Source organism: Solenopsis invicta, chromosome 7 (genome assembly GCF_016802725.1).
Source record: "Solenopsis invicta isolate M01_SB chromosome 7, UNIL_Sinv_3.0, whole genome shotgun sequence".
NCBI classification, from domain to species: Eukaryota; Metazoa; Arthropoda; class Insecta; order Hymenoptera; family Formicidae; genus Solenopsis; species Solenopsis invicta.
In genome coordinates, this window is record NC_052670.1 from 14142975 (window position 1) to 14160150 (window position 17176).

At 26.7% G+C, this 17176-nt stretch overlaps 2 protein-coding genes across 6 annotated transcripts; both read left to right on the forward strand.

Annotated features, from left to right (window-relative positions):
- Nucleotides 1-6103: 6103 nt before the first annotated feature.
- Nucleotides 6104-11996, forward strand: LOC105199812 (vanin-like protein 1). 5 transcript variants are annotated; one of them, XM_011167075.3, is made up of 8 exons: nucleotides 6104-6250; nucleotides 9171-9257; nucleotides 9424-9558; nucleotides 9678-9824; nucleotides 10177-10337; nucleotides 10422-10636; nucleotides 10710-10814; nucleotides 10906-11996. In XM_011167075.3, exons 2-8 carry the CDS (start codon nucleotides 9198-9200, stop codon nucleotides 11679-11681), a joined length of 1599 nt encoding a protein of 532 aa, XP_011165377.1. In that variant the 5' UTR covers nucleotides 6104-6250; nucleotides 9171-9197; the 3' UTR covers nucleotides 11682-11996. The 5 variants fall into 5 exon arrangements, with proteins under 5 accessions (XP_011165377.1, XP_011165378.1, XP_011165381.1 ...); XM_011167076.3 differs by having other exon boundaries at nucleotides 6128-6250; nucleotides 9174-9257; XM_011167079.3 differs by lacking the exon at nucleotides 6104-6250 and adding an exon at nucleotides 8235-8499.
- Nucleotides 11997-12151: 155 nt separating this feature from the next.
- Nucleotides 12152-16212, forward strand: LOC105199813 (cytochrome b-c1 complex subunit Rieske, mitochondrial-like). Its single transcript, XM_011167084.3, has 4 exons — nucleotides 12152-12375; nucleotides 13194-13334; nucleotides 13486-13663; nucleotides 15921-16212. The coding sequence occupies exons 1-4, from the start codon at nucleotides 12183-12185 to the stop codon at nucleotides 16210-16212; spliced, it is 804 nt and encodes a 267-aa protein (XP_011165386.2). The 5' UTR covers nucleotides 12152-12182.
- Nucleotides 16213-17176: the final 964 nt, after the last annotated feature.

Consider the following 17176-nt stretch of genomic DNA (forward strand, 5'->3'; position numbering starts at 1 on the left):
AATCTATCTGCTAATCCTATCAGTTTGCCTTGAGTGCATCATCAAAAAGTTAGATTGAGATCATATTGATTTTTTAAATGGAACGCCCTATTTTCTATTTCAAAATCTAATAACTGATGTCAAGAGCTTTTCAAAACACTATTATGAAGTTATCTTGTATTACGTACTTTCCGAGTTATAAAACTTGAAAGTTGCGTTATATTGATACTTTTAAGCTTTATAACTCGACAAGTAGTTAATGAAAAATAATTTTATTATAGTTGAACACAATAATTTAAAAACGGATAAATTTTACCAGCCGAGAATTATGGATAGCAACTTCGGGAATAATTATTAGTGAAGATAATATTTTAATCTTTTTAGATGCGACGTCGTGGTTTACTAATATACCTTTGAATCTTGCAACAGTTAGTATTTGTTGAAAATGAACCTTAAAAAAATAATACTGGGATTCCTTTTAAAGAATTTTTGATAGCTCTGAAAAGTTTTTTTTATTTTTAAACAAAAATTTTGTTTAATTTTCTTGTCATTCTCATAAAGTACTCTTCAAGTCATTTAACTTTTATCCAAAACATTTTTGACGACGTTTACTTTGAAAAAAAGTACCAATTTTAAAAAAACAATAAAACGACTTTATACGAGCGAATAATAATTATCAGATGTTATAATAATTCTTTATTCCAGCGACATTCTTAAATCTAAAATGAACAACATTCTTAAATATAAAACAAACTTTCTCTACGCAAAGTCTTTATCATCGTCTTTAACAATATTTAGTATTAATAAATCATGTTTGAAAAAATCATGAACATATGAAATAAATTACAGATCTCTCATTAACGCAAAAACATCAAATGAGTTGTCAAAATGGTAAAATTCTTTGACATGATCAAATATAGAATTCCAACAATTAGTCATTGTTCAGTAGCGAGAATGGGTAGGGTTCAGTAATTAAAAAGAAACCGTGGTGATATGACAATTGTCCGATTGATAAAATTTTTTTATAAGAAGAAAAAATTTTTCACTGATAATATAATCTTGATTTTTTTTCAATCAATTTAACGTACCAAATTAATATATAATCCTACGTTATATGTCAAGGTGATAAAAGTTAAAAGTATTGATTTAATAATGTGTCAAGTGAATTGTTGCTGTCTGTTCTTGTTGAGATCTAATAAAAAACTATGATTAGATTTGAGTAGTGTGTGTTTAACTTTATATCGCGAACTAAACAGTAATATATATGGTCAAGGTAATAGTAATAGAACAGTAATATGTACGTATCATGTGTCAAATATAGTTTTCTACCAGATCTCGATGAGAACAGACAGCAACTTTTCAAGTTCGCGAAACTACGCGCCAAATAACTTTTCAGTTTAAAAACATAATTGTAAGTTAAACAAGAATATTAGTAATATCACGATATTAAATTAAAAATTAATGTAATAATAACTGATGCTAACAAGCATTTAAACATGGAAACCCTTTCCCTCCTTAAAAAATTGTAAAGAATTTGTTGCAAAAAATAACACTTCAGTTAGAGATTGAATCTGGGACTTCTCGACTTTCCAAAACGAATTGCATTTTTATAATATAAAATCTAAATTTCAATTCTGCATGTAGCAGCGAGTTTTTCGTGTATTCTCTAGGTAATTATGAGAAGTACATTTAGAATTATTTAAAATTAATTTTTTAATTTTAGCTTGAAAGTCTTGAAAGTGACTTGCAAATAATGCAATTGAATTTAATGTGTACCATAATGTGTGTATGAATTTGACATTTAAAGTTATATCATGTTGTGAGAGGGGTCGTGAGACAATCATGAACTATTCGCATCATAAACGTACAACCTCTCATAACTTTATAACATAATGAACATTTCGTAATGCTTATTACGAGCAAAGAAATTATTTAAAAAAACATTTTTTTTTAAATAAAGTTTATATTTTATAAAATGTTTATAAAATTTTGTTTTGTGGCATTTACTATTGTATAAAAACTACAAAGGATTATTAATTTGTAAATTTTTATAATTAAACGTGCTTTTTATGACATTAGTTGTTAATAGTCCACAACGCCTGCTATTTCACAAATAAGTCTTTTTTTCTCTATTTAGTAAATTATAAATTTCGTATGTTCTACTAAGATTCTATACTCAATGAACTCCTACATATAGGGTAATTGAGAGAACTTGTGTCTAACGAACTAATGATAAGAAATGTGACACAATATTAATATTGACTGATGGTGAGTAATTTAAAAAAAAAAAGATATTTTATTCTCTTCCTTCCTCTATAAATTAAAGAATATTTTTGTTAAATTAAAAAAAGATTTTGCAACACTGATGAAATAATTGATTTAAACAGTTGTTAGAAAGATATTAATTAAAAACCAAGATCTTGTAAGTTTCCAGATATAGATAATTTGCGATGATATACATAAATAATGAAACATCACAGATTAGCTATCTATTATGAGTGACCGATATTTTTAACAACAAAAGAATATATAATATGTTTACAATGTTTAAAGCCTTATTATCACAAACGTTTTATTAATGTTATTTTACATACTTTACATTTTGCTGAGATTTACATCGATCATATCTCCTTAAAAATATTTTCAAATATTTTGAAACTTTATTATACTTCTGAAAACATTACAGATAAGGAAATGTGATTTAATTCGCAATGCCACGTCATACAATTTGCAAAATACTATAAGACGATTTTGTATGAGAATTAAAATGTATATATAATGAAAAAAATTAAAATTATAAGCGTTAATAAGAGTAAACCACGGTTGTTGATGCGTAATGTAATTGTAACAAATTTTATTTTTTTCTCACAAACATAGAACGTTTGGACTCAATTTCGAGTTATCTTCAGCTAGAAAAAAAAATGTTTTTCTTTAGTAAACGACATGACATAATGATATTATCAAGATTAACGACTTTGAACTGTTTTTGTTTTATGTATCATAAGTCTGATGTATGACAGCATATGTTTCTCACAAAAGATAACAACTACATTTTTGTTTATCGTTGGTCTTAGACTGACAGACTTCACACTGTGGTGACTTGCCAGTGCGGACGAATAAATTAGTCGGCAGACTCTTGTATCTGCCGACTAATTTATTCGTCCGTACTGGCAAGTCACCACAGTGTGAAGAAACAATGAAATCAAGCTTATTTACACCTTGTGCTTAATTAATATAGTGAACGCATTATTTCGCCTTTGAAGGGAATGTTACTGGATAGTCAACCAGTGAAACAATGCTCTTTAATTTTGAAACCGGTGGATTGTACAGCCGCGCGCGGGGAGCAGCTCGCTTACGGAAATATATAACGCAATTTTGGTAGCTGAGGAAGACTCGAAGTGGAGTCAAAACGTTCTACATTGTGTGAAGAGAAATAAATGGTTTAAACTTGCGCAACAACAACCGCGATTATATTCTTATTAGCCCATATATTTTCAATTTAATGTTATTAAAAACTTTGATATTTTGAAGATTATAATTTGTATATTTATCAGAGTTAGGTGAGTTAATATAATTTTTTAATTAAATTAAATTAAAGTTAGTGACGTGTAAAATAAATTTAGTTACTTAACTGTTACATAAATAAGAAATTAATTCAATTAAAGTTAAGTTAAAGATAAATTAAGTTAAAATAAAAGTTAATTTAAAAATTGTTTATATTAAATTAGAGTATCATAATTTTTTTAAAATTGTGTTAATTTAAATAACAAAACAATTATGATATTGATAATTAGCTAAATTTTTATTTTAAATTAAATTTTATTTTAAATTAAATTAATATGAATGAAATGACAAAAGAAATCCATAAAACACAGTTTATTTAACAAATATAATAAACACAAACAAAACTTGATTTATCAATCATTTCAAAAAGTATCAATCATTTCTCGCAATACGGTCTTTTTGCTTTAGAAAGACAGAACGTGATTAATAACACAACATGATTATTTCATAATTGAAAATCTGATACAAAGAAACAATATTAATTTATATATCATTATCCACTTTTTATACGTACTAATCAGCAAAGTGAAGTAATATTAATTTTGAAATCTAAAACACTATTGTTTTATATACAGTTTTGTTCATATTTCTAAGAATTGTATTTTTGTCGAATCTTATTTTTATCTTATCTTATCTTAGATAAGTACAATCGCTGTTTATACACAAAAAATTTAAATAAAAATTTGAAACAATAAAACGGAAGAATTTCGTTATAAAAGTATGTTTTTATTCTGAAAACAGTAATCTTGTAAACAATAATGGAAAAAAGAAAAAAATAAATAAAAATTTATAAGTCTTACATAACATTTATTAATACAATCGTTTGTAAACTAAATTTTATACAAATAAAAACTTGAAAATGTATTCTATAATTTTTCAAAACGTATAAAAAAATTTTTAAGATAATAATATGATAACAATCATCTTCTTATTTTCATATAATTATATTATACATGCAACTCATAAATACGATTTTTTATTTATAATTCTTTACTCTAATTCTTTATTTATAAGTTTATAGATTTATTTTTCTGTAAATAATCTATGGTATGTATTTAATTTTTAAGATACATTTCTGTTTATATTTTTATGTATTTTGATGTATGCGCGCGCGCGCGCGCGCGTGTGTGTGTGTGTGTGTGTGTGTGTGTATGTCTTCTAACATATATTTACATGTGTGTATCTTGACTTTCAAATTTTAATATAATTTTTTAATTGACTTTAAACAATCTATAAATTTTATTTATAATTTTATATGTTATATAATATAAAAAGAAACCATTAAAGAATTTAAAATAAAAACCATAAAATATCTGCTTTTTGATATTCTTGCTAAAAAGTATTTGATATTCAAAATACAAAAATTGTACTTTGTATTTTAAATACTTTTTACCCAGCCCTAAATAATTTATTGCTAGAGTTGAAAATCTATAATGCACATGGTGTATGTTATAAATGTTTTGCAGTGATAATGGGAACACAATCTATATTGCAATACACGCTTACATCAAACATACACGGCATAAACGTCTAAACTGAGCCTTCCAATAAAAGTTCCACTATCAGTTTAGAAAAAAAAGAGATAGCTTTGTATATCTCATTCTGTCTTTTTAAGTGAGCGAATTAAAGAGAGAAATGTTGATTGCGCTTTTGGAGCACAGATCCTAAGGTCAGTTAACGGATATGTACATCTAGGTGAAGCCAACATTTGCGAATTTTATGTGAAAAACGAAAAAAGAGAAGTCCTTTTTATTCCATTTTAAAGATTTTTCCTATTTGTAATTTAAATTTTATTTAAAAAGTTTTATAAAATAACGTCACTTAATATTCAAGTCATAGTTTCGAAATGTAGACGCTGTTGTATTTTGATGACTCTACCAATAAATTTGCAATTTTACATACTATATTTCTAGATACTAAAAAGTATTATTCGATGTAGATTTTTTTTTCTAATGCTTAGTTTTTTATCGCAGACAAAAAACGAACAAAATTTATAATGAAAAATAACTATGTTGAATTTAATCAGCTTTTATGTTCATTGTTTAAATGCAATATTTCAAGAAACAACAATGTTGAGCACTAGATCTATGTTTCAATTTGATAAAACTTATGCTATTTTGCTTTCTCTTGTGAGAACAACAATGATCATTGTAAACGTCGTTTCTTTAAATATGATTTAAAACAGCTTAATTAGCAACTTTATTTTATCTTATCCTTTTAGTAAAATTTAAATATCAAATATAAATACAAGTTCTCGACCTCTTCTCGTTTACCAAAAAGTTTACAAAGTTAAGTCTAGTTTTGACTCATCTGAATCAAAATGAGAAACGTACCCATTTTATATTTACATTATAAAATAAAATTCTATCCCGAAGCCTGACGCAAGTCATTTTCAACACTCCAGTATATAGCTTTTATTTTTCCCCTTGCAAAATTAATCTAGCATTTACGCTAGATTAATTTTGCAAGAGGAAAAATAAATTCAGTTACACACATGCAGCGCAGTATGTGCGGGGAAATCCGATCCAATCGCCGCGGAATGTCCTATTAGAAACGCTTCGTAGAAAAAAAACCGAGTCAGCATCCGCGTTGACAGGATCGTAGAAGGGAACTCGAAGTTTCTAACGAGATGTTCATGTGCGTCAGTAGCATTACGTTTCTCACGTGATAAACTTGTCACAGCTGTAGCGCTGTTACCGTTATATATGTAAGTGATTTTACTCCGGATAATTACATCAATTTTTCTCAACGAATTTATATTTTAGTATCAGATATTACCTGAACTTGCTTTAATCTAGTTACCAGTGCTTAGAATAAATTCTAGCTTCTTAATTCCTTCGCAAACTTTATCGGTGTGCGTTCTATAAATAGAACATTAGGAAAGAAGGTATTATGCAACTGTGAATGCTTTTTGAAAGACGCTAACAAACGTCGCTTGGAAAAGATACTTTTATACTGTTATATACTAACTACTTTGTAACTCTTTTCAGCTAATTATTTTCTAATTAAGCCATCGTGATGGAATATATAAGCACGCGCCATTCCAAGTCCGTAGAAAATTTTGGCCCATATTTTTAACTTACTTTTATCGATAAAAACGCTGTTAAGTATTATAGTTTATCTTGAATAAAAGTGGGTTAAAAATATAAAGCTCTGTTTTCAGTAATTATAGCCAAAAATATCACGCAAAGATAATTTTTCGCTAATTCCTGAAAATTCTTTTCGTTTGTAAATTTTAAAGTTCTACATTAATGTTCCACAATGCGTCATTTTTTATTAAATTTTTTAACGTAACACACTATTCGACGTAACTGCTAAAATGTTTAATTTCAATCGGCCTATAAAATTATTTACAAAATTTCCAATTATTCATATATTCATATAAATTCATCACACTAATTATTTAAAAAATTATTTTAAAGTTTAGAAAGTTTATTTAAAATACTTTTTTGTTAACTTTTGCTATGATAATTGTATTTAGTTCCAAACATAATAAACTTATAGCTGGACTCTTATTATATGAACAATTCGGACAGTTCAGATAATAAGAGCTCGATGTGCTCAACTTCTTCAATTTCTTTAAACGTCAACACTCATTATCGAAACTAAAAACCAATAAATAGAGTAAGGTGAAAGCTAGCAAGAAACCGTGCAACTAATAAATACTGATAGAATAGAGAAAATTAGTAAACCTCCCAAGCAAACATTGTTTTAAAAATATTTATAAAACATTTTGAAAATTATTTTTAAAAACGTTAAAAATAATGGGTTAAATCCCTTTTATTTTAAACATAAAATATTTATTTTAATAAAAATCGGATAATTTAACGTTATGGAAACATTTATTTTAACACATAAAAAAATATGTCCTTTAACATCAAATAAATATTTTTAAATGTTTTATAAAATGTATTAAATGTTGTATAAAACAATTAAAAAATATTTTTTTTATATTAAAAGACACATTTTTTATGTTGAAACGTTTTAATTATAAAATAAAAAATTACAAAAATATATACGTGTATTCATTATCGATCATAAACATATCAATAATGAATTAATTTTATTTTAATTATTTTTAGCAGAATTTATAAGGTTTCTCACTTTCCTTTATAAGGTTTTTCGTATGTGTGGAATATCTATTTATCTATTCAAATTTTTGATACATCGCAAACAAATCGGAAAAAGCAAAAAAACCTATATACGAGAAATGATTTTACTCCTTCAAATCATTTTTTAACATTAACCAAAAATTTCTCAATTTATCTACTTACATCTACGTGTATGCAAAATTTTATTAAAATACAGAATTAGTATAATAGGTTTTTCTTATCATATTTTCCAAGTTTTCGCATTTGCGCAGTTCAATAATTGCAAGACAACGGCGAATAACGTAATAGGTCATATACAAAAAAATTGTTATAAAGTATTACTTCAAAATTGTATTATATAAACCATTACAAACTGTGTCAACTTCACATAAGAAAAATAAGATTTTTGTTGTATATATACTTTTTATATCATCTTCTTATTAATTTATTTAAAATTTAAAAAAAAATTTAAAAATTTATTTATTTAATTATTTAAAATCCTTAAAAAAATTCTTAAAAAAGTATTTAACAAAAGATTATTATGCGGTACTCTTTCTTTTGATGTAAGTATACTTCACTGACACTGAAGTTACTGCGCTTGCGCGGAATTTCCAGATCAGCTGAGACAGCTGAAACCACAGAACAGAGACCTGTAACTCGACTGTTCAAAGTTCAAGATATATTATTATTTCTGCGTGATGAAAAACAGCTTTCAGCATTGCACTTTGTTTTTAACACGATTAATATTAATTAACTCAATATGACAAGTTGATACGGAATGCTCTGAAGTTTATAGATTGAAGATATTCGTGATGTTTCATAGATAAATAAAGTCATAAATGTTTTAAGTTAAATAGAAATTTAAGTAAGCAATACAACGTTCACAGAGATTGTGTGAATATTTTAACATAAGAAATTTGTCATGTTGCAACTGTCTGTTAAAAGCTTAGTTTTTTTCAATAAAATGTTTCAAACTACTTCTCCATTTGAAAAGAAAGGTTAACTTTTCATAAAATAATTCTGAAATATTTCATATAATTTACTGTAAAACGTTCTTTTTTTTTATAAAATATATATATAAACAAAAATTGATTCTATAATAAAAATTTCATTTTTTAATTTAAAATAAAATGCTTTATGTTTGTAAAATTGTGGAAAATTTAGAATTTTTGTCTCTTTATACCTCATTTATAAAATATGATTTTATATATAATATTGAGATACGGAATCATAATAAATGCTTATTAGCATCAATATTATTATATTAATTAGCAATTTAATATTATTTTACTGGTTCTACTTAGAGCTGCATTTCAAGATAAATATGCAATGCATTTTGAGAACTAGAAAACATATATAAAATTACTTAAAAAATTATTATTTAAGTACTAAGTATTCCTTTGATTAGACCATTTCTTGATATGAATGTGTAAGATACTTTACGGTCATTTGAGTACATAGATTATATTGTTTATATAAATTATATTTTTTTATTAATTATATTTGTATAAGCTATATATCAAATTTTTCTTCTAGCAGAAACAGAAGTTGAGAGTGTTAAGTATGGATCAGCACTGGATTATCGTTTATCTACTAGTAATAAGTGCACATTTATCGCATCAGGTAAAACAACTTTTCTCTATTTACTAATGTATATTTTCAATAATAATAAAGATATTATTTTGTTTATGAGAAAATGGAGCCATAAATTTTATAAATTACTCTATAATTTATAATTTATAACTCTTAAATTTTATAAGTTATTCTACATACCCATATTTTATTACAGAGATCAACACCAAATACAACAACTTACAGAGCAGCTGTAGCAGAGTATCCTCCAAAATATTTAACGAACAGCAGTGAAACTTTGAAAGTAAATTCTGATGCGTATGTCAGACTTATTGCAGAAGCAGCTGGTAATGTAAGTATCTTTAAAAGAAAATTTTATTTTTAGTGTTTCATGGACTATGTTGTATACGAATTAGTGTATTTTTACTAATATGTTACGAAAATTACATAAAGCATATAAATTATTTTTAGAAAGCTGATATAATTGTTTTTCCTGAAGATGGTTTGACAACAATTCCTTTACCAATAAGAGAAGAAATGGGAGATTGGACAACAGTTATTCCCAGTGCCTCGGACAATTACACACCTTGTAATCAAAATACTGTTGAAGTCAGCGAGGTACGTATTTAGTATATAAATTGTACATTTTTTTATTTTTTGAGAAATAAATAACACATTGCATTTTTTTCAAAAAGAATTGTGATTACAATCGATACAACTAGAATTTATTTTGAAAAAATGTAATATAGTGTTTATTTCGCAAAAAATTCTACGATTGTATCGATGAATGTATCAACGAGTCTAAGTTGTGATTGCAATTAACCACATTTTATAACGAAATCATATTTATAATTTTCAATACTGATTTTGAAAATTACTAAGATCTTCTTCCTGAGATGAGAAGTTGCTCATTTTTAGTAAACTAAATATGTTTAATCATATTATTTAACACAAATATTTTTATCTACAGACACTGAGAAAAATATCATGTGCTGCAAGTAATAATGAAATTTATGTGGTAATCAATATTGCTGAAAAAGCAGCTTGCACTGTCGAACCTTGCCCAAAAGATAAAGTATTCTATTACAATAGCAACGTTGTATTCGATCGCACAGGAAAAATTATTGCCAAGTATCTAGCTTTTCTAACTAATCATTATTACTGCAAGATATACTTTGCAATATTATATGTAAATTATTTAATTACATTTTATAGGTATCGCAAAACAAATCTTTTTGGAGAATACCAGTTTAATGTAACAGCAGTGCCAGAAGTAGTGAGCTTTGATACTGATTTTGGAGTAAAATTTGGAACTTTTATATGTTTTGATATTTTATTCCGCGAACCCGCGTTAAATTTGACAAGAGATCATCAAGTTACTGACATTGTATTTCCTACAGCATGGTTTTCTGAGGCACCATTCTTAACAGGTAAACAAAGTGCAGCAGAATTTTATCCCTTTCAAAGCTTTATCAAAATATATGTACTTATTAATTATTCTAGGTGTACAAACGCAAGCAGGATGGTCCTTTGCTGAAGACGTAAACCTTTTAGCTTCGGGCTATAACAGACCTGGCTCTGGCAATGCTGGTAGTGGAATTTACTTAGGTGCGTAAAATTACATTTTATATTTTAAATATTGTTTATAATGAAAGTTTTCTACTGTTCAAATATACATCTGAAATAACATTTCATGCAGGTCGTAAAGGAGTCGGTATTGCAATAATGCCTATAACTACGCACGAGAAATTATTGATATATGAAGTACCCAAAATAAAGCATAGAACTAAATATAATAAAAACCACGATCATTCAGAAGATCAAGAACAAAAAGCTGACCATTACAATGGAATGGAACATATACACGATGAATTACGAAAGCGGGAAGTCAACACAATGATGGTTAATGATAAAATATTATTGTTACACGACAATATTCACGCCTTTGAAACATTTGCCTTAGAAGAAAGTACCAAGAAATCAATCTGCCAGAATGGCTTCTGCTGCGAATTTAAAGTAGAAGTAGTAAAAATAGATCCAAGTACAAAATATCGTTTGGTAGTTTTTAATGGTATTCGTCTTTATGGTACCGTTAAAGCTGGTGTACGTGCATGCGGCATAATTCAATGCTCGAATGACTCTGTTTCGTCATGCGGTTCCGTGGAACAATCGAAAATGGTATTCAACAATATTGAAATTGCGGCAACATTCCACGATTATAAAAACAGTTTAATTATGCCCTCTACATTAAATCCAAATTTACTTCCACTCAAAAATTGGATATTTAATGAACATGCTCACGATGATCATGTGCACGTTAACATGATCTCAAATAACAATATAAGCAATTTAATAACATTTGGAATATATTCAAGAGACTTTAATAAAAACAATGCAAATAGGACATCCTTTTATACTATTAATTATGTCATAGCATTATTAGTGACTTTAGTATCAAGATTGCAATTTATATAGTTACATGTGGAATGCGTTTTCATATACGTGTAAATGCATCTATACATTTTATACGGCATATTTTTCAGAAATTACTTTCTATTTCCATTTATTTATTTTATTTTCAAAAAATAATTCAAGAATTTTTTTCCTAAATATTTTCAATACAAAACAAATAGAAAATGAGATTAAAAGTTTAAATCGGCATCTTTTTTTTTGTTAATCCCATTATTATAGGATGTGTGTAAATATAGACGATTTTTTCAATATTATATGTAATGTTATATTTTTGAGAATTGTATACAAATATAATATATTAGAATTTGATGGTACTAATCTTCGTAATATTACTAATATTTATAAAATTATTTAAATTAATGGTTATGTTCCGAAATTCACTGCCAGTACTAAAAATCTATAATCTACGTTATAAATATTATAAATTTTTAGTATTCTAAGTAAATAATGGAACACGCCGATATATAGCGATTAATTAGTGATATTGACAATTGAAGTGAGAAAATGTATGAATTTTGGGAAACTTCAGATCTTACATGCGTGTGCCAAATATTTTACAACGATTTAATAATAAATACTTATGTCGAATATGTTTTATTATTAATAAAAATGTTTTTAAGAAAATATATACTCCATGCTTTTGTTGCAAATTACAATAAACGCCTCTCTTGTCTCCTGAAATTAGATTCGATTAACTGTAAGTATTTATATGAAAAATAAAATCTGTCTCATGTAATTTATCTCAAAAAAGTTCAAAATATCTGTTGAAATATAAGTATTCATTTTTAAATTATATTCACAGAATTAAAAATAAAACACAATATGAGAAGAGATTATCATATCTCTCGATTAATTGATCTTACCAGTCTCTGATTATTTATCAATTATATATGTAATTTAGACAGTCTGATCCATAATTAAATCATAAATCGATAATTATTACACAATGATATTTACAAGCAATAATAGATTCCTAGATAGATTTTAAAAATGATAAAAATAATTGCAAGAATGTAAAGTAACGATTTAAAATAATTAACGCTATTACTCGTTACTTTTGTAATAATTTTTTATAATTTGATAATAATGTTACAATTTTCCATAATAGTAATGATAAGACCAGGATTGGAATAATCACTTTTGACAATCAACTCGTTATCGTTATGCGTTACTCATTGAAAAATACTAACTTGTAACTTTACTCGTTACATAACGAGTCAACTAACGAGTTACTTTTTTTAAATAAGTAATACATAATAACAACAAGTAACTTGTTAATATAATAGTGATGGTTCTCCAATCTTAGCGTTATTATTATCTACTATTATGAAAAATTGTAACGTCATTACAAAACCGTTATTATAAAAAAAATAGCGATAAATTAACAATAAAATAATGATAAAGTAACGACTTCCCATCCCTGGGTAATCGATAATGATAGACCAAAAAATCAGTTTTACACATCTACCTTTCATGAATAATAATGCCAATTATTTTTGCGTTATTTCGATACAGATTTTAAGATATTACATAGATTCGCCTATACTGATATACCGAAACCCAACTTTGATGAATATCGAAGAAAATCCAATGCTGAACTATTAGCTACGAAAAGTGCCGACGAACGAAAAGCGCTGAGAAGTGTTGTCTCTTTTGGTAATAATTGAAAAAAATTAGTCATAGCTTCTGTTTTATTTATCGATATTTTGTATTATCAAAACCTGTCTCTTATGATATGACAAAAGGACATTTTTCTATAGAATTTTCAGTTAAGTGAGACATATGTATGATTAAATGTAATTTTTAGTTGGTTGCGTGGCTGGATTGTACGGTTTTAAATCACACTTATTGCATTACATATACTTCATGATGCCTTCGCGAGATATCTTGGCGGAAGCTCAACTGGAAGTAAAATTGGACGGTATACCAGAGGGGAAAGTATTGGTCGTCAAATGGCGCGGCAAACCTGTTTTTGTCTACCACCGGTAAGAAAATCAGTACATACTAATAATTAGGAGAAAGTGAAGTAAAACAAATGGATACAAGTATCACACAATCTCCATTACAAACGGTCTGGCTGCTAGATTTTTTGCTAAGTAACACTGTCATCGAATAAATATAATAAAGTTAACTTTTTTTTTCAATCTTTACAAGCTGAATTAATATCCCACGAATTTATCTTGTATATTTCATTTCTTTTTATATACATATATATCGATAGTAAGAAATATGGTCATTCTTGCTTAAAATTAGATCTATTTTACTAAATACTTTACTGGTAAAAAATATATTCTCTTCTATCTCATAAAATTCCCAAGTAGCAACGTTGCTGCTGGCAAGTTGCTCGTAATCATGTCATGTATCGCTATTAGAATTGCAGCAACTATGTAAGTATTTGTTTGCAAATTAATGTCTCCATGATATGACAACTTTGGATAACAATTTACCAACAACTTTGCCGGAAACTTTACAATCGTCATCAAATTTGTGCTGTTGCCATTATGACCGATATTTATAGTTGATTCTTATTTCAAGACTGTCTTAAGCAATACTTAAGATGTTAATATGGTTCTCTGATTGATTGATAATATCTTGAGATGATACTTATTAAGACGGTCTTAAATATAAGATTCGACTATAAATACTGGCTTTTGGAACATTTATAAAATTACACAATGCTGTTATATAATTACCGTCAACGTGAAGTAATTTGATGCTGTTGTCTAATATCAAACTACAGGTAATATGTATAAGTATAAGATGTTTAAGTTGAATAAAGCCCAGCTTCAAATAAGATCTACTTAAAACTCTCTTAAAAACATACACACATTTTAAATTTACAGTATAAGATTAAAAAATGTGTTAAGTAAATAAAAAAAAGGATAGGTAATTAAAACTAGCAACAATGCGTTTGTTCAATAGTACATGAGTCATTTTTATGAGAAATCGCTGCAAAGTAAATTTATTAAGTAAATAAATATTTTTTCTTGTTTACAATTAAAATTAAGAATATTCTATTATGGTTATTATAACATATTATACTGTTATTCAACTTTTTAACTACAGAAAATATTTATATATGTATATTTTTTTACACAACACACTCATTAAATAAGACCCACTCATGATTATTATTATATGTTTGTTATGTGCGAGGTTTATAACAGAGAATAACAATTTTCATTTATTGCTAACTATTGAGAAACTAGAATTATATTTAAATGCTACATATCCAAAAATTTAAAGATTAATTAAAGACAAAATTAGAGATTATGTTTAACAGTTAAGTATAACTTTAAGGCATTTTATTTTTGTAATGAATAATCATTTTAAAGCTGATTAAAAAAAAATTGTTTTACGTAAATAAAGTTTTGCTCCAATATATATTTATATTTATTGTAACAAATAATGTTTAATTCATTCATTATTTTTAATTTATTTTTTATTCGGATCTTATTATATTCATAAACATATAATACGTCTCAGTGTCAGAATTAAAAAAATTTTTTTGTTTGTTTACAAATATTCTACATAAATAGATATATTTTTTTGTGAGTAATTAAAATAATGATTTTAGTCTCACTTATCTTATTAGTTTATTTCAATATTCTCCTAAATAAAGTCATAAAAAATTAATGAAGCTGATTTTATTCGGCTCAAGTTCTTTGTATATTATGTTACTTGCTTCAGATATATTCGAAAATGTTAAAGACAGATATAAAGCAAGTTGCCAGCAGCATAATCAACCAAAAATGTGCTTAATTTTGCTCAGACATGCTTTGTTACCACACACACATTAAGAATTTTTATATTTTAAATCTATGATAATTTTATAAAAAAAATTTTGAACCTGTCCAGATTTTATAAATTTTCCTTGAAAATTATAGAATAAGACATCTCAGAACATTTTAAACTTGATACATGTATACATATAAAAAACTTACAAAATCTGCAGGTTTTCTCAGCATTTCTAAAAAGTTTGATTTGTATAAAAAAAAACTAAAAAATTTTCTAAAATGTTCTAAAATTAAATAGAAATTAAACAATTTATCAACATTCTAAGAAATTATATGAAAATCTGTAAGAGATTTTTGCAAACCACATTTTGTAAGATTTTTCTACATAAAAAAAATATATGATACAAAAATAATAAATTCTTTAAGTAACATGTTTATTTTAAAAGCAAATTTCCGCTAATTGAAGGATAATCATTTCATCCCTGACGCGGCTAATATCTTGCAGGACACAATCGATCATCGAGCAAGAGAGAGCGGTGCCCCTGTCAGAACTACGCGATCCGGAAACGGACGACGACAGGATAAAGAAGTCGGAATGGCTGGTGGTGCTGGGTATCTGCACGCACTTGGGTTGCGTGCCGATTCCGAATGCCGGCATTATACGAGGCGGTTTCTTTTGCCCTTGTCACGGCTCGCACTTTGACGCTGCCGGTCGCATACGGAAGGGACCAGCGATGACCAATTTGGAGATCCCCAAGTACACATTCGTAAACGACCACAGTATCATTATTGGGTGATGCGTTTTCTGATCTTCCGAATCAAAACGTATTAGTATATTAAATAATAAGCTCGCCGTATATAATTTACATGTTACAGCACAAGTTTCTGTACTTTCGTTTGAATTTCACATGATTATACAGGGTGATTATTAATGAATGTTCTCACTTTTTACCATCGGAGCATGATTTACCGACGGATATGTATTTCTAACATATTATTATATGAAAAATTACAAATATGTGCTCCGATGGTAAAAAGTGGGAACATTCATTAATAATCACCCTGTACATATAAACGGAATTTTTAACTTCCGACGTTATGCTAAAGTTAACGTAATGTATTTTCTTTTAAAACAATGCCCTAAACTATCATAATTGTTATTCAAAATTACCACTTATTTGTTATTTCTTACATCGATATATTATTATTATTTTCATTGTAATATAAGGTGTGTTGGCATTTAAGATTTTTTTAGTTTAATTAGTGTATACAAACCTTTAATAAAATAAACAACTAAATTAGATAAAATAGAAAACTTTTGTACCAATCTGATATATTCAGTTTTAATATATTTTAACATACAGATTTTCAATATTATTTTAATTTAGTTTGTGATGTTTTTAATGTTTTATAGATTAAATCAGTGCTGTCAAAAATTTTGTAATTGTTAACATTGGCCTGATGTGTGTGTCTGTTCACATCTGTTCCTTTTTCTCCTTCTTTTTTAACACAGACAGAAATCCTAACATCATACTTCATCCAGGAGATGTTCCAGGGACGTCCCTGAAAGATCTGTACTGTATGAAAAAAGAAAAGCAATAAATACAAACGCCGACATATCAAGTTAGTGCCTAAAATTACGTAGATTAAAATATAACAACTATACGTAATAAACAATTTACTGTTAAATTGTGATAATAAAGTAAAAAATATATAACTTTTATATTTTACAAGATAATATTGATCAATATTATTATTGTT

Coding starts and splice junctions, on each gene's coding strand:
- LOC105199812 (XM_011167075.3), top strand. CDS start 9,198: ATGGATCAGCACTGGATTATCGTTTATCTACTAGTAATAAGTGCACAT. Junction 10,637..10,709: donor TGAGGCACCATTCTTAACAG/GTAAACAAAGTG, acceptor TAATTATTCTAG/GTGTACAAACGCAAGCAGGA. Junction 10,815..10,905: donor TGGTAGTGGAATTTACTTAG/GTGCGTAAAATT, acceptor CATTTCATGCAG/GTCGTAAAGGAGTCGGTATT.
- LOC105199813 (XM_011167084.3), top strand. CDS start 12,183: ATGTATGAATTTTGGGAAACTTCAGATCTTACATGCGTGTGCCAAATA. Junction 12,376..13,193: donor GAAATTAGATTCGATTAACT/GTAAGTATTTAT, acceptor ATTTCGATACAG/ATTTTAAGATATTACATAGA. Junction 13,664..15,920: donor CCTGTTTTTGTCTACCACCG/GTAAGAAAATCA, acceptor AATATCTTGCAG/GACACAATCGATCATCGAGC.